Source organism: Pavona decussata, unplaced genomic scaffold, assembly GCF_977016875.1.
Source record: "Pavona decussata unplaced genomic scaffold, jaPavDecu1.1 SCAFFOLD_128, whole genome shotgun sequence".
NCBI lineage: Eukaryota > Metazoa > Cnidaria > Anthozoa > Scleractinia > Agariciidae > Pavona > Pavona decussata.
The window spans coordinates 3,070,891-3,097,156 of record NW_028145542.1 but is presented as its reverse complement, the minus strand read 5'-3'; the positions used below and the strand labels follow the sequence as shown (position 1 = coordinate 3,097,156).

The 26,266-nt window shown below is 39.3% G+C and overlaps 1 protein-coding gene across 1 annotated transcript; it reads left to right on the top strand.

Moving 5' to 3' along the window:
- The first annotated feature begins 184 nt into the window (after positions 1-184).
- LOC146468990 (GATOR1 complex protein DEPDC5-like) lies at positions 185-25,842 on the top strand. The gene is made up of 22 exons (XM_085124045.1): positions 185-757; positions 2,407-2,617; positions 3,154-3,411; positions 6,261-6,395; positions 7,746-7,994; positions 8,856-9,157; positions 10,636-10,723; positions 10,849-11,150; positions 11,236-11,729; positions 12,266-12,353; positions 13,551-13,756; positions 14,468-14,606; positions 15,227-15,415; positions 16,292-16,509; positions 17,312-17,416; positions 18,139-18,271; positions 19,566-19,683; positions 19,783-20,040; positions 21,219-21,391; positions 22,200-22,368; positions 23,370-23,430; positions 23,947-25,842. The coding sequence occupies exons 1-22, from the start codon at positions 287-289 to the stop codon at positions 24,449-24,451; spliced, it is 4,872 nt and encodes a 1,623-aa protein (XP_084980171.1). The 5' UTR covers positions 185-286; the 3' UTR covers positions 24,452-25,842.
- Positions 25,843-26,266: the final 424 nt, after the last annotated feature.

Genomic DNA, 26,266 nt, shown 5'->3' with positions numbered 1-26,266 from the left:
TCATTTATAAAAACATTGCACTCTGCCTCGCTTTCATGATGAGGTTCAAAGCAACTTGGAAAATGGTTTATTTGCCGCGTTTGTGTTTGAGCCGTTTGTTGCGAGTACCTGGTCAGCAGTAATGAAAGGTACAATCTATGTACCCATACACCACATACCTACTAGCAATTTGGGTCAAGCCAGAAGGGGACAGGAGGGGACAGGAGGGTCATGACAGTTTCAGGTGATTTCAGTAGTATTGTTGTAAAAGAAGACTTTTTGGTTTTGGAGTTGGAAGTGTAAAACGATGAAACTTTTCAAGCTATGGGTCCATCAACAAAACTTCAGTGAAGATGAACTGATACTCAATCCGAAGGAATTCCCGAACGAAAATGTAGGAGACATCTTGGAAATTCATCATCCAGATGAAGACAACACACGCCTTCTCTTGCAAATTAAATCTATCAGCCCTGATTTCCAACAAAAAGATACAATCAGCATCGAACAGTCGGTGGCTAATATCTTTCAGCTAAGGACTTACTGGGATGTGGAGGTAACCAAAGTTGAACCTAACGACGTGTCTGTTGATGTAGTAGAACTGTTATTTAAGGACCAGTTCGTGACCAGAAGTGAGATGTGGCGATTCTCAAAAGAGTTGGTGGGCTCATGTGTTTATGTTACAAAGAAGTTGAAGCATTCAGGGGTGCGTGCGCAGGTAAATGAGCTCTGGAGCAAAGGGGAGAAAGTTTCATGTGGAGTGATATCAGAGGACACAAGGGTAAGCTATTCAAACTGTTTTTCTCACTGGGTCTTAATTAACCAGTGAATTCCATGCCCCTAAAATTTGCAACAGGTTCCATACAAAACACTTCACCTTGCCCACATCCTGCTGGCAAAACCTTTCTTTCCTCAAGAGAAGAAAGACTAGGTGGAGATCATGTCAAGTTTTTACTGAGCATGCGCAAGCTTTTACTTGGATCAGTTTCAAGCCTAGGCTGAATCACATGGCCTCAAAATAGGGTTTGCCCCACAACAACAACATAAGCAAGCTGTCTCTAAATAAAAAGTTACTTTCTTTTGATAACCTCTTGTTTATGTCTGAAAACCAAACATGTTCAGGTTTCATTTCAAGGGTTGTTACATGCAAGCCATTTTGCTTTCCATGTGAGTAGTTTGAAGAGCATGTATTGACCCAAACTCCATTCTATTTTTAAACATGTAAAAGCAATTACAAATACAAAAGATTGGGCAAATAAAAAAATGATTCAACACAAATTCACAAATATCAAACAGTACCAGTTGTGCTTGAACATTTCCTAGTACTGGCTACAGTCTGAGTGATGGATTTTGATGGCAGCATTTGTTATCCAACCTTTGACTAAACAATGATCTCTTCTTGAAGAATAATTTGTGTGCTTTCAACTCCACTGTTTAAACCACTGAGGTTTCCACAGGCTTCTTTTGGTTTATAATTCTAAAAAGGTGTGCAGAGTCTCTTCAGACACTGTACTCAGTAGATAATTGCACACTCCTAAACAATCCCTCAAAACCATTTTGCCTTGGTATAGTGGGTTGTCTTGACATTTGGTTTATCAACCAAATTAATCTCTGTACATTTAGTAATATTATTTCTAAAAAACAGTTTGACAACAGAAAACTGGGGTGACTAGGCCAAAAGTTTGCATGATGGTGATTCAAAGACTTGACACAATTTCTGCAGAGCCTCTCTTTCTCATCCTTTGGAGAGTCAAGAGGGGATCTTCCCTCAGGGTGCCTCTCCCTCTCCCTCCCCTCTCCCCCCTCCTTCCTCTTCTCCTCCCCCTTCCCCTCCTCCTCCATCGCTCACAATCAGTGTGGTTGTAGTTGCCCCAAAAAGAAACCTGGTAAATCATTAAACCTTCAAAACAACATTGAGGGTGTGTTTTTTCCTGGAAGATAGGAAATACATGGGCATTTTGCATTTGTTTTGACTAGTTTAATGTCCACAATATTATTGTAGGTTGTTGCATTTGATGTAATATATCAAACACGAGACATAGTGTTTCATCACAAATCAAACACTGAGAAGAGTGTTGAAAATACAACAAGTAGCAGAGTATTTTTGACAAACTTTGAGGCTTTTGATATTGTGATGAAACACTGTGACGGGTGTTTGATATGACTTCTTAAACAAACTGATTTTGAAGGGGAAATTAAGGATGCAAAAACGAGGAGTTTTTCATCAGATATCCAAACACGTCACGGTGCATTTCCATTGTCTTTGGCTTTTGAATTATTAATGAGTTTGACAAGTAGAAAGAACGCACTCCTAATTGCGTTTGGAGGAGAGAGAGCCTGGGATTGAGATCATTGAGCCCACTTCCTAATCTTTGATTATTACTAGTTATATAAGAAAGGCATTTTTTAAACATTCATTGTTGATTGCAGGTGGTTTTTAGATCAAGCAGTACAAAGCTCTATTTATTCATTCAAATGAGCAAAGAAATGTGGGATTTTGATTTTAATGGAGACCTTTTCTTTGAGAAAGCCATCAATGGATTTCTTTATGAGCTGTTTACCAAATGGAAGGAGCTTAAAGTGAACCATGATGTCAGCATTATTCTGTTTTCAAGAACATTCTATGATTCTCAGTCCATAGGTTGGTGTACTATATTACTCTTGCTTCATGTGCACTACTGTATACTTAGAAAAACAATGTTGTGTTTGCTTTGCTGACAGTGCTCTGTTGTTACTCAAACAACTCACTTACTGAAAGAAAAACTAGGAATATTACAGACACTACTACTCCATGAATGGGAGTCACTCACCATTGTACAGTTACTCTAATATTTAACATGTACGTTGTTCATTTGCTTGAAATCTCAATGGTTCACTAGTAAACATGAAATACTTGTTTGGAGAGGAACAGAAATATGGAGCAAAGTTTCCTATCAAAGGAAACAACACAAAACCATGAACCACCAATTGTCTGTTCTTCCAGTTGAATTAGTCACAGGTCAACTGAAGATTGTTGTGTTGATCTCATGCTGTCCACCATTTTGTTGTTTCCCCTGACTGAAGTTATACTATCTCTTGCAACCTTAAGCCACCGTTTCCAAGGAAGGAATAATGTTATCCAGTGGGTAACTTCACCTACAGCTGTAGCTTACAGTAACCAATAATGTCTAATTACAGGGGACTTTCCCAAAGAAGCTGCAATGTGCATCCAGCAGGATCCATATGGTAGATTCTATGAAGATTTTTATCAAGTGGTTGCATTAAAAGAGAGGCAAGAAGACTGGATTCCATTTCTTGTGACTCTAAAGCAGTGTTTTAATCAGTTCCCCAGAATTACAAACTGTTGTGAGAGACTCAAAGGCAGCAATATTATTGGGACAAATTCAAGTGCCTTTGATGGGAACTTTTTAGAGGCAATCAATTTGTCAATGAATGGTAAGTTGAATTGAGGGAAATACATGTGTGTATGCATGTGGTCTAAGAATGTATGAGTTAAAAATAATAATTATATTTGCTCAATATTTGCAGCTTATTTTATCCTGTCAACCACAGAAGTAGTTAGCTTTCTGCCATAATTTTGTTTCTTCTTATGATCATTCAACCATTGAGTGCAATAAAGGCAAATTTTAGTGGTTGAATATCTCTTGTAATGTTTGAATTTCCTATGGAAGTGTATGGCCTACAAGAAGGAATTAATACTGTTACTAAGAATGGTGCCTACTAATACAAAGGTATTTTTGTGCACGTGGTTTATGACTATGCGGGAAAAGCTGATCTTAGCAAGGGCTATTGAAATCCATAAATAAAATTGAGGGTAACCATGCATTTTTCCGAGATAATAATAATTATTCCAATTTATTAGTTTGTTCCTTTACTAAAAGGGTTTTTCAGAACTTGTTTACATGAATGATATTTTGCATTATTTGAATTAAAATTAATGTAATTCTAGATACAGCCATAATAAATGAATAAATAACAAATAATGATTATTAGCTAATATAACTAAATTGGTTTGAGAACCGAACCTTTTTCAAAAGATGCAGTAGAGCAGACACTTTTGTCTGCTCATCTTAATAATTCCTCGGGCTTTGTACTGATTGTCATGGCAACAAAGTTTTACAACTGCTGCTTGCTTGTATGGTGTAAACTTGGTGGATATTGAAACATGCAATGGACTTTCTAACAAGATAGTAAAGAATGAATTCACCAGGGTTTATTCATTGTGAGATTTCTGCAAATAATAATAATAATAATAATAATAATACATGTAATAATAAATTAAAATATAATCTCTTTATTAAAATATTCCAAGTAAAATGTTATTTACAGGTTAAAAGTAGAGAAAAAAGCTATTCAAACCTATTTACAATTTTTTTTGATTAAAAAAGAGACTATTTTTTAGCACAATTTTTTTTGTAGAAAAAGGGAAAAAATAACAAATCTTGTCAAGTTACAATAGTATCATTCGTTTGTTGATTTTCACCTAATTAAAAAACATCTTGTATTATGTAAAAAGAAACAAGAAAAAGGATGTATAAAATTATAGGAACTAATAATAATAATAATAATAATAATAATAATAATAATAATAATAATAATGACCGTTTATTAAGAACTCATTGCAGCCTGTAAGGCTAAATCACAGAGTTGAATACAAACTAAAATATAGAAACTATGTATGTATTACTCAGGGCTGTCATTAGGGGCCGTAACCCTTAACACCTGTTACGGCTGAGCTCAGTAGATGTTACGGCTGATGGTTGCGGCGGCGTGAAATAATTTTTAAATAAGCATGGTCACGGAACAAGATAAATTGAAATTTATTTATAAACATTTACCTTAATTTTAAAATAAATATAATTGTTGCTTTGCGTCTTCTGTGTCCTTGATGCTAGACATGTTTCAGCACAAACCAAACCTCCCTTCAAAAACCTTCGGATAAAATCTGATCTACAATGTTCCCGACGCCATTTTCAGCAGTAAAACTCATTACGCAATGCGCAGTGCTTACTTTGAATTGGATTCCGCTGACTAACTTTCGCGGTATGGAGGTCTGTACTTATTGCGTGACCAATTCCACGTGGGTGGTTCATCTTTATTCATGATTTTGCTAAGAATAAAAGAAAGGATTCCGCATCAAGGCAACCTGGAATCGACAGTTGTTTTTCCAAGCCTCAACGGACAGAAGGAAATGGAGGAGCTAAGCTCTGATTGTGAAAGTGAAGATGACTCATCATTTATGGTCAGCGACTCAGTTTCAAATGCATATGTTCAAACAATTGACACTAACACGCTGAAAACTGTTGACGAAATTTAAAACTTCATTTGTCTCTGTAAAGCCTATAAATATATTACCGGCAATTAAAAGCAGAATGTTATATTTACACCAGTGAATGCAGATACAGCAAAAGGACCAATCGTGAAGTTTGTCAGACAAAGCACTTAGATCATGTATTTCACGTTTTTCGCAGCAGTGCATATGTTTTTTACTTCTCTCATCTGCATTACTTTATGGTTGAGAAAATAAAAAATTCCTGCCCCAGAGTGCAGGAAAATGCATTTCCGGGAACCTAATTTTAAAAATTTTCTGGGGGGCATGCCCCCAGACCCCCCTAGAAGCTCAGACCCAGAGGGCCTGTGGATGTTATGGGTGACATCTTCCATGTTATGCCTGCTTCAAAACTTAATGACAGCCCTGATTACACAGTGTTAAATCACAGAGGCTAGAATGAAACTATATTAATAATATTACATATACTATTAAAATAAGAATATATAAAACATGAACATAATAAAAAAAACAAGTGAATAAACAAATAAAATATGTTGGTGCATAAAATTTGCACTTGTGCGTCAAATGTGGTGCACAAATTTCAGCAAGGAAGACTGTGGTCCAGTGTAAGAGGTTTAGTTTCTAAAGAAACTGTGATGCAGCGTTGGTGGGGCGGTGGTGGGGGGGGGGGGAATTGGAAATGAATGTTTGATTTTAATTTAAGTCTGTCATGATCAGAGCAACTTCTAAAATGTTCCATACTTAAAAATATTAATTTTCTCCCATCAATTTATCTTTCATTCCTATACATGTTCTGTATGACAAGTTGAAATATCTTGGACCTTTTTGTGGAAAAGGACCCTCCAAAAATTTCTGAAGGGATCCTACTGGTCCCACAGAAAGCTATAATAATTATTGCTAGAATAAACTCAAATAAATTAAGCATTTTCCCAATGTTCACCTAGACTCCCCTTGATATTTTACTCTTGAAAGTTTGCCTTCTTTTTTGCAGCATTTGAAAGGCACCATATTGATCGTAACTTTGAGCGCACTGGTCAGACTGTTATTGTGGTTTCACCTGGGTCAGGAGTTTTTGAAGTTGATCGAGAGATGACGAGCATCACAAAACAAAGGCTACTTGATAGTGGTAAGCTCAACATACAATACATTATTGTTTTCTTCCTTAATTAGTTGAGTGCCTTGTTAAACCTATTTAATAGCAGAACTCGTCACCTGAATCAGCTTTGGAATTTCTGTCTCACAACTGTTCTGGTTGTATAACCTTTATTTAAAACAAACTTCCACACTTTTAAAGTTGTTGACTTGTTTATGCAATGCAGTTAAGAGGGTGGCACCTCATTTTTGTTGGGGAGCTGGAGGGGGAGGGGGGAGGGTGGGTGCAGGATCAGTTAGCAGACAGCAATGTCATGGTGTAATCCTTAACTTGTTCAAAACCAACCTAAATCCCTTGGTTGTATACACGGTTACTGTTTATGAATAATTTTCTGTACAATTGCAATCGTGCAAATCAGTCTTCCACACAATTACAGCAGTCCGATAAGAATTTTATCTTTGAATCAACATATAATTTAAATTCAACTAGATAGAAATATAGTACGTAAAAGGGACCTTAATACTGCTCGATGTCAAAGAATATTCTTGTAAGTAAACAGTTTTTTAGCACAACCCTGTGTTCATATGTTCAGGGGGGTTGTCGTTCATGATGAGTGTAACAATCTGCCCGTACATCTGCCTTGCATCTTTGTCGCCTATAATCATTCCCCTTGGCTTCCTCCACCTCCAACGCCCCCCCCCCCCCCCAAAAAAAAAAAAAGACAACGGAGGAAAATTGGAAATATAGGGGAAAGAAACTGAGATACGTGTGTCACTTTTAGCCTGTTTTTCGAAGCTGCTTGGAAGAAATGATAAGGGGTTACTTTCTAAAGAAACTTAGGTGCTGCTTTGGTGGGGGAGTGGAAATAAGCGATTCGCTCTGATACTAATGGGCCATTTACACGACAGCAAAAAACAGCACAGGTATTTCTTTACAAAAAGGACCACTTTTTAATTACAGGTCTATACTGTTTTTTACCTGTCGTGTAAACGGCCCTTAATGTTCGAGACATCAGCACTTGAATCTCTTTATGGTGGACAAGTTACCTTATCAACTCAGGAAGTTTTGCGGGTTTTAGTTTTTTCGATTTTCTCACAGCTCTCTACGATGCCAGCGCAAAAAATAGCTCCACCTTATTATCCAGTGTACATATTAACAACTTTGTTCTTTGTGAAATCCTTGGTATTTTTTTTCATAACTAGACCCTTCGTAACCAGCCACTTAACTTGAATCACAAAACGCTTGAAAAATGAAATTCCTCCAGAAACCTCACCCTTGTTAAATCACAAAAATTTGATCGCCAAGTTGCCAAGGGGAACTTGCCCCAACATTACAGTATATTTTGGTATTATATCACTTTTTCCATGTTTTATGCTTTTTTAGGTGTATCCATTGATCTTGTATGCCTGGCTGAGCAACCACTCCATACAGTGCCTCTCCTGAAATACTTTAATAAGATACTGGGTCAAAGAGACGCTCACTTGGGAGATGATTACAACATACCACACTGGATGAACCATAATTTTTACACCTCACCAAAGAGAAGAAACAAGAAAGACAACTATGTGCCACGTATAAGAGTTCCAGATATTGTGTTGAGTTCTCTAGGAAGAAGTAGCAATGGTGGAAAAGGTGAAAAACATCTACTTCATTAGGTTCCCAGCAGCTTACAACCAAATCAAAATAAGTCATGCATGTCTGGGCAGACACAGCATAATTGCTATTAACAATAGCAGAAAAAATCGAAAATTTGTCGGATGTAAGATTCGGAAGCATGCACAGTTGGTTGGTTTTTATTATCCGGGATATCCACGCCTGCGATGACGTCACTTAAAACATTATTCTTCGCCCATTGATGCAGATCATTCACAGTATTCTTAGCCCGTTGAGGCAATAAAAATTTGACCGTTAAAGTCAATCTCTGCACTTTGAGGTAAACAATTCAACCTTTGAGTCATATTGTTCTTTGTCCATCAAGGCAAAATTAAAGTTTACAACCATAGGTTTGACTTTTTCAGCATAAAATTAATGTGGAAAACGTCGACAGGATTTCATGAATATGGATGACACCCATTATCTTTCATCTTTCGTGGGCTTTTACTCTACTTTATCTCATTTTATATTGTATTGTCAGTATTTTCTTCGAGCTCTAATGCCAGCACTTACTTTCACATTGGAACTCCTAGTTATAATAACATTAAATGAAAGATAAGAAATTTTAGTAATTTTCTTTCCAGATCACCCGTATACCCGTGCCGATAAGAATTTTGCATCAGAACAGACTAAGGACATGGACTGACGTCATTGAGAAAACTAGCCTGCGAGCAAGCTCTCGGGTGGGGGGGGGGGGGGGTGGGGGGAGAGGGAGGGGAGAAGAGGGCTCCTTCTCCCCCCCCCCTCCCCGAGAGCTTCCTTGCTATGAGAAAACTTGCACAATTACTCATTACACCCGGCATATAAAGCAATAATTCATTGCTCTGGTTCATCTGGCAGGAGTGTACACGAGTTTTACAGAACATTGTAACACAGAAGCAGTTGAGAATCAGCTGCCAGACTTGGTGGACTATGATGCATATGATGCTAAAGTGTTTAGAAATCCCAGTGGTTACTCCGCACTACGGGGATATCCTCCCCTTGGCTCAGGATTCAGACGAATAAGAAGTGCAATGGAGATACAGCGGATGGCCAAATCAGCCTCAAAGGATGAACTCGTTTATCACAGGACATCATCACCTCCAAGGGGCATCTCCTTTGAAGACTTGGACATTAACTCATCCTCTTCGAGCATGTTAGTGGTAAGTTGATTTGGCGAACTGCGTTCCCTGTGTGCCGGTGGATCTTCTCATGCTGCCTGCCCTGTGTATTATGCTTCTAGTGTGCATAAAACTCCCACTAATGAAGATTGGTTAGTGTATATGACAGAAATTTGTTTATTTGCTTGATCAAATCTTCATGTTCTTGTATGAAAATCGAAAATATTTTCCCTAATAATTTTTCATACTTGGGTTTGAGACATTTAAAAAGTGAAATTTCACTTCAATACTGCGCAAGACGGGAGACTGGGTATAGTATAGCTGTGACGTCAATATAGGATCACTTTTTTCAAGGCTTCACTGTTCCTCGGCTGTTTTTTGTGTGCGGCGGAAAAAACTGTGTGGACGAAATTATGACTGGAAATGATGAATGCTCACAACGAAACAACTGAAGAATAGAGAAACCACGATACTAACTCCAGTCTCCCATCTTGCAAGGTATTGTATTCAACCTGGAAGAGAAATTTCACGTTATTATATGCCTCAAATGCAGGGAAGGAAAAATCATCAGGGATTTTGTTTTTCGATTTTCATACGAGAACAACATGAAGATTTGATCAAGCAGATGAAAAAAAATGTCATACATACACTTACACACATACATACACTTTACTGCACGGCTTACTGCCGGGTTATGGTTACAATCATGAAAGTTTGGGAGAACTCAAAATGGCCAGAGATACACTTACCCTCGGCTCGTGTTGGACGCTGTTCCCTGTGATTTGACATGTGGAATTTAAGGCTTGGTCAAACCAGGAAACTTTAATGTAGCTAAACTGGGAAATATAATGCGTAAGCAAAATATTTTTTTTCTTACCTTTATTTAAGTACCACACATCATTTACAACACTAACACTGCTTACCATTCTAACATTATTTACAAAAATAGTATTTCTTACAATAACGTAACACTACTAACTTTACTGAAAAACACTGCTTATGTTAGTTCGTAAGCAAAATATGCCGGCGCCAGGAAAGTGACGTTAACTTGGTTCTAAAGCAGATTGTTATCTAGTCATTACATATAAGAGACATTAGAGAGGGAGATTTGACAAGACTGGTGAAAACCTGCTGAAGGCGGTGCACGACAGAGAGTACATGAGAGGTGATGAAAGTGTACAACAACTCTCAAACAAGAATTTGAACTCTGGGCGACTCTAGTAACTTCAACTTAAATTTGATTTATTTTGAATTGTTAGTTGCAATGGACTGGCCCACAGATAGCATTTGCTGGTTCTCGTTTAACCATACTTAAATATTAGAGGCATAGCTTATGGTGGTCAACTAGAAAGCCTTTGCTACTTTGGCCACCACACACATATTATAATTTGTACTGTATTTATTTTTATCTTGTAATCATCTGTTGTAATACTTTTCTTTCTATGTTAATGTTGTGTAAATAGTGTGAAATAAATGAACCATGAACCATTATCTTGATGAAAATCTGATTTTTATTTTAGGGCGGCGATGCTCTGTCCGTGAGAGATGTAAACAGCAGAACTCGTTTTTGGTCTTCATCTGTGGAATGCACTTCTCACGGCTTCCTCGGTATGTTATAATTAGTTCAATATATCTGTAGCTTGTCAAATATCTCATTTTTGATTGTAGATCTTCGGAAGTAAAGAACTGGTCGAAAATACCAACGTTAGGATTTTTTCCTTATATTGTGACAGCGTCGTTGTCTGAGAATGCTATCAGAAATGTCACCCAACATGACCTCATCCGACCTGTACCTCAGCGGTTTGCTGTCGGTAGCGCAGGTGCAGAACCTTCTGGAGTTCTTTCTACCGTACAGAGCCGTCCCCAGAGGACCCTGATCAACCCTTTCAAACCAAACGAGATCCCCTGCAACTGGACTTGTAACAGACACCGGTGGGCACACGTTTTTCCTACTGGACCAGATGGAGAGATTCTTCATCCACATTATCATAAGCTTTCAACAGCTGAAAACGAGACCCAAGAAAAACTTGAAAAGGTATATGTGCTGGGTCAGTTTTTCTAAGCAACACGTTGACGGCAAACGCCTTAATTGTGCAAAATCATCTTTATTATTTTTGCAGTCACGAAATGTCGAAGAAGCCGCCCTTGCAGTGGTAGCAGCTCGGAAGCGAGAGATGTCCGAAGCTTCACAGGGTCTATCAGAAGAACACGATCTATTCGATGAGCCAATTGCCAGTGAAGGAAGCGAAGATACAGACGAGGACACGGCCTTCCCTCTTGATGCACCAGCTCGACATCACGGATATTTCAGCCCAATACCTCACGGGGCACAAACTTCTCAGAATAGCACCCCCCGGAGACGAACACTGCCGCGGATCAATCTGTACCGCAAGGTGGAAACGCCTGTCGAGCATGACTGGACAGCGGCTGTCAAGACAAGCGTGGATTGGAAGTCGTTGACTTGCCCTGCGTTGTTACCCCTGACAACGAATTTCAGCCCGAACAAGAAGACGCTAGAGTCGGATTATTTGGAGTATAACTATAAACTTTTTATTGAAGAAGAGGAGGATTTTACGGAGGAAAAGAAGAATTCTGATTGGGGTAAACAGGACAGGTAAGGTCTGAGCAACTTTGGCCGAGACGGGGCTGCCGTAAAATCAAATCAGAAGCTGAACCACAACATATAACAAGCTTAATTATGTGGCATGTACGGAAACACCGTGTGAGTGGTGATTGATTTTTTCTGCTTGGAGATTTCATAACACAGTTTGTTCAATCGTGCTGCAACAAGATATTAACTGGTCTTGCAATTGGCTTACTGTTAAAATGGAGCGAATTTTTTTTTTATAAAGTTAGGTATGGAAAGGCTTTTTCGTACAGGGGCGCTGACGCAAGCAATGTCTGCACTAAAGACAATTGAAAGTCTGTAGAGGCTTGTAGAGGCACGGTAGTGTAGTGGTTAGTCTGTCAGAAGGCCGGAGGGTGGTGGTTCGAGGCCCGAAGTGCGATTTTACCTTTTTTACACTTGAAAGAATAGATTTCGATAATTGGACAAAATTGCTGGCAGTTTGAATTTGAAAGCGCTGCTCAAGGTGCACAAGCTATGTCCCTCGTTCCTATACCGGTAATCATCTAATTCATCTTTCGCAGCATTCAAGAAGAGGATGTCCATGGTGCATGTCGTCGTTTAAGTGCTGAGATGATCTTTATTGAACTTGTATCGCAAAGAATTCGAAAGGTAACTGCTCAGAGAAAACCTTTTTTTTTTAATTTGTATAACTCGATCAACCGCACCCCGCAACGATACAAAAATCTGGAATTCCTCGCTTTTTAAGCTGGAACAAACAACGTGAGAGTTGAGGATGGTTCAAAGTTTATCGAGAGCGAATGAGAGATAGTGATCATATGAGAGAGAGCTAAAATTGATCTCTTATCGTGAAAATCGTCACCATGTAAAGATTCGCTAAGAGCATAAGAAAACTTCAGTTCGAACAAGGCTAAGACGTCAAGTTTTATTGTCTTTTGGTTCGATTCGCTCTGACGAACGGCTAACGCTCGAAACGTCAGCACTCAAATCTCTTTCCGGTGGCCAATTTACCTTTACTAATCAACTCTGTTGATAAACCAAACATTTGTCTCTTGGTTCTTGTTTGGCACGGGTTTAATACGAACTCTACATCGGCAATAGTCGGTACACATCGTCCTTAGTTCTCCAACCACAGGAACCTGTTTGATTTCAGTGGCAAGAAATATTCAAAACTGAAAGTGTAAGGCAGAGATTTCTTTTCACTTGAAAACCATTGGCATCAAGAAGAGTTCAACTTCTTGCCCTTCCGGTAACTTTGAATCTATTCAAGTTTTCACTAAAGCCACAAGAGTTTGTAATGTCGCTCTCGTTTGACTGCCAAGCCTCATCGATATGCGTTACCATAAAGACTGAGTATTTTCAAACTTCACTACAGTCAATGAGTTTCTTTCATTCGCTTTGATCGACTCCAGCTCGCACGTTCTCTCAAAGGGACTTTAAGCAATTACGACGGCAACGCCAACGCCAACGTAAACGTCGCCTGAAAAAAAAAGTTCACCGGTTTCGTGAACTACTCCACGATTATTCCAACTCGTTCTACTCGTGCAATGTGGCTAAACTATCCCGGAACAGTGGTAAGAACGGCACTCAAGACAGAGAATGAAAAATTCACCGTCGTGTGCTCACGTTTTCCATAAAACCTTGAATTTGGTCATTTTACGTTCTTGTTTAGCCGAGGACGGCGAAGAAATTTAGCACAATTTATAGCGCACGTGCAGGGCCTTTGTTTTTCTCATTAAATTACATTGTTTTGTGACGTTCTCGTTGTCGTTGCCGTAGTAGCTGTTTAAACTCCCCAATGACTTTGAACTCGCATTAACTGTCGTTGTTATCTGATCCTGATTTTAGGGATTTCAACTGATCACACGAAAGAGTAAAGTAACGCCTTCTGATAAGCCCCAGTCCATCGCGGCCATTCCAATCAGGTCCGATGATCAGGAATTCTTCCTAAGCATTGGTCGTAACTCACACAAACTAAGCCTGACGTCACCAGAAGTAACAGTCACAAAGTACAGACCACGGCATCTACAAGTTACTCAACCAAAGAACTACAGGTAGGATTGGCAACAGTTTTATGTAGAATCTACTGTACCGTTTTAAATTTAGGGTTTTAACTAAGCTGGCTTTTGTTATGTAGTATCTATAATTGTATTTATGTTTGGAATTGTAACGTAGCAGCACATCTTGTCATACTATACACATTGCAAAATACAATACAAAATACAGGTTTTCGAGTCGAAGGTAAACAATGCCGAGGAAATCTAAACGAAACCACGAGGCTTGTAAGAAATTAGGTTTCCTCACAAAATGCAAGAGCGAATGATCAGGTACATTGGCTATGGATGAGCAAGAGGGAAAAGATCGGAGAACAAATTATATGTTAAAAACAATTAATAGTTCTTAATAAAGAAATTTGACTTATTTTAGAAGGACGCGAGAGATGTAGAGCTAGTGATCTCAGAACTGACCACTTGTGCCATATAAGCCCCTGACTTCGACATCTCACTGTAATCTAGTCTGTGCTATATTAAAGAGTTATTATTATTATTATTATTATTATTATTATTATTATTATTATTATTATTGGATCTTGCCAATCCTCCTTCCATTATCCAGTTAAGTGATTTTTTATTTGTTTGTTTCCGTGTTTTGCATCTTTTCAGTGAGTACCATCTGTAAGGTGATGGCAGTTATTACCGTTGTAGGGACAAGTAGTTGTTTGTTTTGTTGTTACTTCAAATGTTGTGTTCTTTGTTCGAACACAGTTATCGCCTTTGGATCCCACAAAGAAAGGTGTTTGAACCAAATGAAGCCAGATTTCTGCATGAAGAGATGGACAGCTACAACTGGAATTACCTGGACCAACATATCTGTGGAGATCAGGAATTTGATGAGCTTATAGAGGTGAATTGATGTGGAGATGATAGAATGGATTAAACGGGTCTTACTTTTTCCCTACTTTTTCCTTTTTTCTTTTTACTTTGCTCACAATTATTTTCATTTCGCCGGCCTTCCTTTCTTCGATCATGTTACCGTGAACGTCTGGAACGCAATATTATTCCGTCGAAGTTGCTGTTGATAACCGTGAAATAAAATTACAACTCTGGACGAAATGAGTTGAATAATAAAGATTGAAATCCTGCGCAGCGTAGTTAATTCATGAGAATTTAAAGATTATAAAATCGACGCTGTAAAAGAGTTTCAAGCGACGTTTCGGTTGTAACTCTTTTACAGCGACGGAATTTGTTGAGACGAACGTAAAGAGCAATCAAAGTTCTCAATCTTCTTGAAATAGATCGCTCATGATCACCACCCCCCCCCCCCCCCACTCCCCGACTCTCCTTTCAATATGATTTCAGAACAACGACAGTGGTTAGGAGGACGGGAATGGGGAAGGGGGTGGGAGACTTTTTTATTACTAATCATCCAAACTAAGTGTAAACCAGTGTTCTGAAAATAATTTGTGTAACTAGTACTTTTAGTATCCGAGGAGCAGCGTGTAATTTTTGTTTGTCTTTTCTTAGTCTCTGAATTACTGGAAGGCTCGGTTTCTTCTGCTGCCATTTTCGCAGCGTAAACTGAACACAGGAGGAGAAAAGAAAAAGGCGACATTGACTCCAGAGGAAAATCCCATGGAAGGATTTCTGAAGTTTCTTGAGCTCCTTAATCGCATAAAACGATTCCAGGTTCAGAAAGCACCACAAACACCTAAGGTATGTGCAGTAGAATTTATTCCATTTATTAGTCCACAAAATTGCACGACTGGCAATTTGATTTATTAAGAAAAAAGCAATGTTCTAGGCGGAAGATCTTTCGGTTCGTACAACCGTATAACAAGATCTAGATGAAGTGGACACGAAACCACATATGTTAACCCAATAACGCTAGTGAATAGTCAGTCCAACTGATTGTCTCTATGTCTATAGAACTGAATACTCGATGTTCATGTCCTTTTCGTTACCGTCAACGGCGCCAAGGAAATTTTAACCATTAAAACAACGATACAGTCTGGAGAAACCCTTCAAACGTAACCGTCATTTTGAAAAGCAATGCACGGCTAGCAAAGGGGACCATTTTGAGCGTTTTCAGCTTGTCGTCCGGTCTAAGATAACTATGGAAGACGTCATTTTTTATGAGCGCTTGCTCGGCTCAGTGGCTGAACCAGCACTCTGGACTGATCACGAAGGTAGTACCTTTTCTGTAATATCTTCAATTAGTCAGGCCTACATGTGGGTCTATGACCAACCTTGGTGTCATGTCTTGATTCATGGACTCGATGAATTAGATGAGCTCAGTGATAGCAGCTGCCTGAAGCTGCTTCACAAGCTATCGTCCGATCTTTTTCTCATTATCGCCAAAAAATGGTGCCATCAGACACGTAATTTGCGCGCAATAAGAGCAAAATATTATCCATTTCAAGTTGAGTTATGAAATTCCAAAAACCTGAATACACTAATTAGAACGCGGCGCTTATTCTAGAAGTTAGCAACAGATTTGAGTTGTACAGTGATGTGAATCATCCAAATAGTGATAGCTAATCAAGTGAGTCACCAAAAGGTGTTATTTATAGTAGTTACCCATCTGTGTAGGAACGAAGACAATCAGAGCCTTGTTTTCCGTCCCGTCGCCATAGCAAACAGCATGACACAAAAGCAGCCGCACCCCTCCCCTCTGAGTTAACAGTGGTGAAGGATAACAGCTCTTTGCCTGGTAGTCCGCTGAGCAGTAGATCACGATCGTCCTCGGCCGCTGGCCAAGAATCGTCTGCTTCGGATTCTTGTGCCAGTCCCTCTCGTGAACTGAGCAGGTACGTTTGAAATAATCAGTAATTACAGATGAAAGGGGTGATTAACTTAACTACAGATCAAAAAGTTTTCGCTGAGGGGTATTTACGGCATGGATAGTATTTTGTCATACTATACTTCGTTTCGTCGAATCTCTTTACGGTGGCCAATTTACCTTTAGTTTTCAACTCTGTTAATTAATTTATTTTATTTATTTATTTGTCTTACAAAAAAAGAAGAAACGATAGAATTTACAATAATGGCGAGGAGACCTCAAGAAACCACCAGGCTTATAAGAGAGGCCACCTCGGCTGTCATTAATAAATAGAAAATATGGTGCTGCGTATGTGCGGCTTGGTCAATTGATGATTTTGTAGTTAAAACTGCAACATTTTTTTCTTAAAGGTGAAAAAACTAGATGAAGAAGTAATTGATATTGGGGGAGAGTTTCAGATTTTGGGACCCTGGTAAAGGACTGTAAATTGCTTAAGATTTGTTCGTCAAGATGCGATCGATAGTGGTTGGCTGTTCTGGTGCCAAAATTATGCACTTGGCTACTTGTTTAAAAAAAATTCAGAAACACTGGAGGTAATAATTGATTTTGACCAATAACAAACCAAACACTCGTTTCCACTCCCCACCGACGCAGCACCACAGTTTCTTTCGAAACTAACCCTAACTAACCTGGAAAGTTTGCTTGGTTGTTATTTAGTTGTATGGGTTAAGTGATCATTTTTCCCGATAACGAGTCTCTAAAATATCCTGTAATGACTGACTATTATGGCCATTTTTAAGGTGATAACTAGATTCCTTTACTTTAAATAGCGAGCAGCACAATGGAAGTGACGAGCTGACAGCGACCTCTGATAAGGATAGGCTTAGCCTGCAGTCACCACTGGAGACTATAGCAGAGGCCATGATGGACACGGGGTGAGTAGAGAGTCGATTTAGCACCCTGGGCGCAAATTTTGTTTTTAAAGCTTAACAGAGGTGTCTTATTTGAGACAGGGCATCTACTTCTATTAAACCTAACCATCTTGAAAGAGACTTGTCAGGAACTGTAATGCAAGAATGTGATGAGAAAGGAGTTTGATACGCCTATTGTTCCTCAGTAGGTTCGCAGTTATTCTCATCAGTCACCAATTTCTTATAGTAGAGACGATTATTGGGAAACGGGAACTTACGCACTAGGGGCGCTCATTGGTGGACGGGCGCTTGTTGGAATAAGGGTACTTATTAATTAAAAAAAGCGCGTAGAAAAGGCGGCGCGTTTTTGAAAGAGGATGCTAATTCCACTATTTACTCTTATACACGTGACTCCTTTGTGTAGTATGGAATGTGGAACGTAATGGTTAGAATGCGATTTCAGATTCACCCTAAAAGAATTAAGGTTTCATCCGGATTTTGGTGGACTTATGACCTCCGCACTACCAATGCGATGCTCTCCCATTTGAACTATGGAGACTTGTATGCCAGGAGCAGGTCAATATTATGGTGAGTTCATGGAGACCCGTAGAGTACTTGTGTAGTGAGGTGTCTCCTCAGGTCTGATTGAAACGGTTTACACACACAAAGGGATCACAAGAAAACCATAGGAGAAAGAATTCTCTCTACTAGCCTGCGTGACTGAGGGTCTTTTGTTTACTTGACAGCAAAGGCGTGTCATTTCTGCCAGAGTTGAAGGGATTGAAGCCTTACAGCTTTCTCAGTGTTGAGGCGATCACGTGGATTACACAACACGTGGATGGAGTCACTTCTAAGGAGCAAGCCATTCAACTGTGCCAGGTCAGCGGTTTGTCTTAAAATATATGCTTTGTTTATAAAACCGAGGGGTTCACTAACCTGGAACTTGGAAGACTAGAGGATATGAAACATGGCCATCTTATTGGAGTCTTTGTCGCATTTGTTTCTTCAATCGTTGCATCTTCAAACACTCAATAATGTTGGAATTTCTCTAAAGTTCGGTCTTACGTTATAATTCTTTACCATAGCCTACACGTCAGTGTTTCAAATGCATTATTATTTCGTACATACTATTCTACAGCCAAGCTTACTCTGTGTTTTGGTCAGAACTACTCAAATATTTGACAAGGAACATCACATTGCTATAAGAGCACGGAGAAGAAATATTAACTGATCTCTCCTGGGAAGCGGAACAAACTATAATCAGTTTTTTAGTGATTTCTTCAAATGCAATCCATTTCAATCCTGGCCATCAGCAACCAGAAATAATGAACTCGTGTTTCTGTGTACTAGTAGGGTTATTGTTATCAAAATTGAACCGTTATTTTAACGTTTCCATCGATACAAATAAGTTTTTTGGCTTTTCAAAGTCACACTAAAAATAGGCAACATTGCTCCTTTAAAAACGTTTTCAGACTGTGGGCACTCTCTTCCAGTTGTGTCGAATCATGGGATAGTTAAAGTGAAGAATAAAAACAGTGACGCAGAGGTTTTCGCTCTTAGTTCTCTACATTATTTCATTTAACGTTTACAGAGCACAGCTGGGTACGGTTCATTTTCCTCGCAGCTAATCCCTTCTTTTAGTAGCCAATTCCATTTAGTACTGTTCGAAGAACGCGCAACAAGTACAAATACACCGCGAGGTTCGCGTAGTTAGTTCTTTTTACAATGGTAAGAGAAAAATACAAGCTGGTTCAGTTTGGCAGTTGTTTGTGTGGTATGAAAACTGGTTTGACAGCGGGCGCGCCTTCATCCTGTGCATGTTAAATTCTTTTAACTCATTATAAAATAGATTAATAGGGATAACAAATACGGGGGAGTGAAATTATGTAGTGACACTGCACACCAAAGAATCTATTAGAATAAGGTGTATTCCTACACGCACTGTTTGTTTTTCGATAGTAGCATTCCTTTTTTGGCCCCGGTTGTTCAAAGAGGGGATAACTCTGTCCAGCGGATAAGTGGCTATCCAGCAAATATAATCTGTTTTTCTAGTTGGACTACATTTTGTCCGCAGGATAGTGATTTATGCGCTGAATATACACTCTTTGAACAACGGAAGCCATGTTTTTTATTTTTTGTTCAAACTGTGATTTTTTAATTATTTCAATCCTAGAAAATGATCGAGGCAGGTATCATCCAACACGCCTCAGAAAGTGCGAAGCAGAAACTGGTCGAAGGGTTCATTATATTTTGCTTCATCCCAAAGTCCTCTTGGGCAGAGAAAACGGATGGTGAGTTTGAAATTAGTTTTCAGATTTGACCAAAGGTTCGCTACCTCTTGTTGAGTTGTATCAGTCATCATTAGCGGTGTCTTTGTCATTTATTCGTAGACATGCTGGACACCTCCAAGTTCCCAGTGCCTCACCGAAGCTCAGTGGACGTGGAACGATTCGAGTTCGATCTTTTACGAACCTTTCAAACCGAATGGTTCGAGGTCGCGATCTGGCCGCGTAAAACTGGAAACGAGTTCCCAGAATTCCTGGCACCCGATCAGGTGATTGAGTCATTTCCGGCGGGTTCTCCGAACCGGGAACGAAGCAGAACGAGGTCAGCCAAGCGAAGCTCTGGACGGCTACATTCAGAAAGCGGTTTGTATTCTCCACTGCCTTAGTTTTTGAGGCGCGATCAAATGAGAATTAGAGTTGGAGAGAACTCATACTCGTCCCTTAATTCGCTTATAGCTCTCTGATGGCTTTCTAGTTGAATTAAAAACATTTTGTTGCGGATTTTCCCTGTCGTAAAACCCCTCTCCTTCCCCTTTTCTGTTCAAACTCTTCTGAGATTGAAATCAACGGCTAAAACTTTAACTGAATTTTTAACGTTCTCTTGTTGAATTTACTTGGATCCCATTTCAGCCACGATCAAAAACAAAGATACTAGTTACACACATTTTTTACAGATTTCAAGATTTCTGAAGATGTGAATATGTGTTTTAGTGCCGGATTCTTAATTCTAATTTTTATGTACGCTTTTAGTAATTCTCATTTGTTTTATGCACGACCCCACCAGCTCTGCTGATTTCTCTTATCGTGGTGAAATAAAGTTTTTGATTTGATTTGATTTGATTTGACATGATTTACTCAGAAACAAACCAGCGCTGCGCTGGTGTTCTTTATCAAGTAATGCACGATATATCCCATGTCACGAGTCTTAGGTACGCGCAAATCCTGGTACACTTAATAAAGAAATTTGATGGTGCAATGTTGGGTAAATATGTTAGTGCTTTTCAATTTCAAGCAGCACTGGAGAAGTACAAGAGAGGACTCGATCGCTGCTTACGCTTGTCTTAGCCCTTCTGTCGCTTCTCTTCGCACCAGTTGCACTATTCTTGTCCTAACATCCTGCCTTCCTTCGCTCTACTTGTACAGTCCTCCTTTTCCTCGTCACCCCTTTCCCCACAGGTAGCCATTTTCATTATGTCACCGTGTCGTCATTGGGTCTCAATCCAAGAGGCCATTTTCTGAGTTGCTTTGAACCTCATAATGAAAGCGAGGCTAAGTGCAAAGTTTTTATTATGGAAATTAGCTTTCATTCAAATGCAAACAAAACTAATTCTTGTATGAAAACCTTTGCACTAAGTGCAAAGTTTTTATTATGGAAACTAGTTTCATTCATATGCAAACAAAACTAATTTTCATATGAAAGCCTTAGCACTTAGCCTCGCTTTCATAATGAGGTTCACAGCAACTCGGAAATGGCCTATTCCCTCGCCTTCTTATTGAAATGGTTCTCTAAGTTGAATTGCCGCCCTTTTCTGCACCCACAGACTGCAGCTGTGGCCCTGCCTACAAGTTTGTTACACTGGATGCTGATCCGCATCATAAGAGCCAACGTCCGGAAACTTGCACTGTACGTTACCATGGCAACTTTTGCCCACTTCATGCTTTTGAGATAGAACTGCATTGGATAGCAGCAACTGGAGGCATTGTGAATGACATGGTATGGTGATAATAATAATAATAATAATAATAATAATAATAATAATAATAATAATAATGATGATGATGATGATAATAATAATAATAATAAATTAATAATAATGATAATAATGCTTATCTTGCGCTTTTTACATCTAAATATGATCAAAAGCGCATCACAGTAAAAGCACAACCAAGCATTGCAAAGAATTGCAGTTGCTTTTATGGCAGATTTGTCTAAACCCAGTCTTAACAGCGTTGGGCACATTTTGTGACCGTTTATTAAGGGTACAATAATCAAATATATCCCTCAGATAGATTTGCAGGACAAAACTAACAGATAGGATTAATCGGACGCGTAATTTCTTTTTTCGAAGGTTTGCACAGCCAATTTTGCGGAGGTTTTTTAAAAATGTTTATTCAAATCGCCTTAATGTGTAAGCTGGTCGCGACTTCGCTGGGGTTCACTGGGATTCTGAAATGTTTTGCAACAGAGGAAGCCGAGTGCGTACGATGTCAATATAAGAAGCTGCTATGAGGCACCTAAAGGAACTGCAAAGGGCGTCATGCTCACATGGCATGCGCTATGCTATCACCGCTGCAGAAAAGAATGGCAGTGTAGTCATCCTGAAATCACAGCGAGTGACGGATTTACACAGGTGATTTGGACTCGCACGGTGATGATGAAATAAATGGAAAACGGCTCTGGTGCTCCGTTTACCATAAGATTCAAAGGGAATTCAGACTAAAGTAGGCCATGTTTAATATTCCTCGTTCGTAGAGAGTAATATAGAAATCTGCTGATATATTTTTTTAATTGATCTCGTCAGGTTCACTCCTGGACTCGGAAGGCCCCGTCTTGTGGGTTTCACATAGTCCCCGTTCCTGTAAGTCCATTCCCCGATCCAGTTGGTAAAAATGTCGACCCTTTTCGTTTGCCTGTTTTCATTTCACTCAACTTGCTTAACTGCACTGGAGAAGGATGCAGTTTGTTCCAAGGTACGAGAGCATTTTGATCATGTTGGATTGAGGTTGGGGGTGGGGGGGGGGGGGGGGGGTTGGGTTGGAGTGAAGGACACTGTAAACTGCCACGTGTTCGTGTTCCGTCGACCTGATCCACTTAATTCCCTGTCCACATTAAAGGGGAAGTGTCGTGGTGATTATCCCGTTTGGATTTGGTTAAATACGTTACTCATACATGAATTCCTTTTAGATTTCCAAATGAATTTTAGAAAAGGAAAGAATAAGCCATAATAAGTCACAACCAACTTCATGCAAGACAAAAGGGAAGAACCTGAGAAGTCGGCCCGACTTTTTCAAGTTGGCATTCATTTCCATCTTAGCCTTTCGCATAGTAAATCGAGGGACTGGTTATAAAACCTTGCCATGAAAACAATGGTGCTGCAATTTATGTTGGAAGGGCCGCGACTGTGCACAGTCCTTTGTTTTAACGTTCACACTACAGTTGCATATCTTAACATGAACGTTTCTATTGGTCAGTTGCTCCAATTCTATTGTGGTTTGTGCACGGTTAGCTGAAAACAGTAATGAAACGTTCCCGTGGCCGTTGTAATGAACACTTGGCCTCATCAAAAGTAAATGACTTATTTACCACTGTAATCTGTTTGTTGTCCTTTGTTAGTTTTTAGTTTGTTTGCTTGTTTCCTCGCTTGTTTGTTACTTTCATATACGATCATTCATGGAACCATATAAAAACATACAACAAAAACGTTTCCCATTGCCATTGCCTTTTATGAACTATGATAGAACGACTTCGAGTGTGATATTCTCCTCTCTTCAATTTAAGTGGTGGTTGTTGTTTGTGTGATTGTTGGTTTTTTCTTTCATGCACTAGGACAAATTGCAATACACTTGTCCCAGAGGTTTTCCTCCTCCTTTCTTTTCACACAAAAATTGAGCTGTAAAGTTAAATTCCTTTGAAGAGAGGCAGCCTCTAGGAACAGGACAGTTTGTAATAGTACGTCATCTTAATATTTCAGATTTTAATCCATCTACCCGAAATCTAAGAATGTTTTTATTCTTGGAAGCCATACTTCAAAGGTAGGTACCTCGTTTGACGGGAGAGTTAAAAAATGATTTGTGATATTGTACAGGAAAGTTTTGAGAACCGGAAGTGGTTTTCATTTGGCGCTATACATCGAGTGTGACAATGGTGGTTTTTATGGAGGAGTCAGAAGTATAACTTGGGAGCCCTGAGAAAACTTTAAGGGGTAAGGCGCAGCAACCAACAGCAAATTCAACCCACATTTAGCGCAAGTCCGGAGATTCAAATCCGGGTCTCATTAGTGAGAGGCGAGTGCCCTCACCACTCCACCTACCCTGTTCCCGGTAACTAAAGACACTTGGCAAAACTCTGGGTACACAGAGATAGATTATGTCGTCCCATACCTTTGCGTTCACTCTAACTTCTTTGAAAGACGGGGCAACCAAAAACGTTACCTGTCGTACAGTTACAATTTTATCTCTGACAGAATGCCTCAGTTCCTTTCTTAGGTGTAATGTAAGAGGCATATAAGTAGAAACTGTCATTAAAATAATACTGTGTTTTGATTTAAGGTTTGGGTTCATCCGGGACTCACCATATGGCTCGATGCACGTGAGTTCACCGATGGTACAAGTGACGCCCGTGCAGTGTCGCGCGAATGATTACGTGCACACGAGCGGTGTGGCGTTTGTTCGAATCTCGCATTGGGAAGATGATGAAGATCCATTTAGCACTGTTCAGTCTAGGCCAGAAATGAACGAACTCTGTAGTAGCGGCTGGGGTTTTTATTGGATGCCAAATCATATGCTGACAAGACGCTGGCGATCATCAGCTACTGGGGATAAAGGAGCCGGCAGCAAACTGAGGAGTGAATTGGAAGACTTTTGTGCGGACAAGAATGGTCTGCTGAAGACATTCTGGGAGTCGTGCAAGGAAGCTGCGAGGAAAACAGCTGAAAAAGGAACAGAGGAAGAAGAAACAGCTGCAGCGAGGAAAAAAGAAAAGGAATTGACTGAGGGAGATAGTGATTCACAAGAGATTGAGAATTCAGAGAGCTCAACTGTGTTACCCGAATAATTCCTTACTATGGACGAAGAAACGTTTTGACGTGAGACTGTCTAGAAGGTTCACAAATGTTTTACAAAGTTCACGGTTAAAATTGAAATACAAACCTGTCTACAGGGAGGTTCTGCTCGTTAGCTTTTATTTGAATGGTCACAGTTTACGATTTCGTCGACCAGGCTTGAAAGTTAGTACCGCTGGCTGAAAACGCATCAAAAATCACTTGTGTAAAACGTCTTTTAACTAGTGGTGATATATTAGAGCGACGTCACGGCTATTTGATTACGATTTTGAAATGTTATGTGGCTGAGGCTAAAACGCATGCGGTCTGAATATAAATTGAAATAATGACGACAAATGTTTTTCAACGTTTTGACTACTATAGAAATCAAATTTTTCGCCAATCGTTTTGTTTTATTGCAGCAACTGACATCGTAATGTCCTAAGTACTGTTTGTTTATAATCATGACCTTTTGTTGACATAACAAAAGAGAATTGTTTAGAAACAATACTTACGATATATCTTAACTTAACTAGGAGGGCTTCGTGAATCTCTTCCCTGTATGCCTTAAGGGGGCAATTAACCTAAATTTGAATGAAATTTGAAGAGGTTTTAAGAATGGATAGAAGAACGAAAATGATTTTTGGAACACTACCAGACAGTTGATACCCACACAAGAGCACCCCAGGTTGCTAGTTGACTAACTTGGTGTCCGTCTATTCAGAAGGCAATTTAATGGTTGCCGTTTCTCGGCCATGGTATAATAGCTCATATACTATGGCCGCTAAGCCAATCAAATCCATCGAATTGCATTATACAATGGTTCAGTTTTTAATAATAATTATTTACTACAAATTCTAATCTTAAAACTTCACTAAATCTTCAATATTTCTTATTTCTTTTAATTTTCCCAATCCTTCAAGAAAAACTATTTCTTCCCAAATATACCCAAAAAATGACCCAAAAATTCACAAAACACCCCACAACATAGATTCACGTTATGATCATAGAGTTTTTGGATTGCTTAAAACGTAAACGAGATATTTCCATTAAAGCCATGTCAAGTGGCGGGAAAATGGCGTTTGGGTTAAGTCCCCCTTAATTGCTTTCAGATAATACGTAATTAGTTACAGATAATTATTTAACACAAAGAAAAAATCGATAAATAAAAAGATAAATTTCGTGAAGATTTTTTTCTAATTTTCCGGTTAGATACTCACACTCACTCACTCATCCGTTGATCGTCCCAGTAAGGTATAAGGCCGCAGTTAGCTACTATAGCATTCTATTCAATTATTAGGAGTATTGAAGGAAACCAAGGAACGTAGACCTGGAATTGTTTGAAATAACTGTAAATTTCCAAAATTTAGTTGGAAAAGTGTAAATACAATCTAACTGAACAAAACATTGGATATCAATTTTCGCTTTTAAATTTCCAGCGCGCCGCCATTTTGGCTTATGACGTCATATGGTTGCCGGAAGCAACAAGGTCAACTTGTTCATTGCAGTTTGCAGGATATTTGTCATAAACCTTGAAAGATCAAAACAGCAAACAACCCTTACCCTTTCCAGCAGTACATTTTGTAAGGGGGGTACGGAGGGGGCGGGGTAATACGTCGAAAGCGCCAAACGTGTTTGGGTGCGGCTTAATAATGGGGAACTTAAGCATCAACGACGGCAACGACAACGCCTCAAAACAATAGGTTTAATGAGCAAAAACAAAGGTCCTGCACGTGCGTTTTAAATTTTGGTACATTTCTTCGCCGTACTCGGCCAAACAACGTGAAATGACCAAATTGAAGGTTTTGTGGAGAACGTGAGCTTACGAC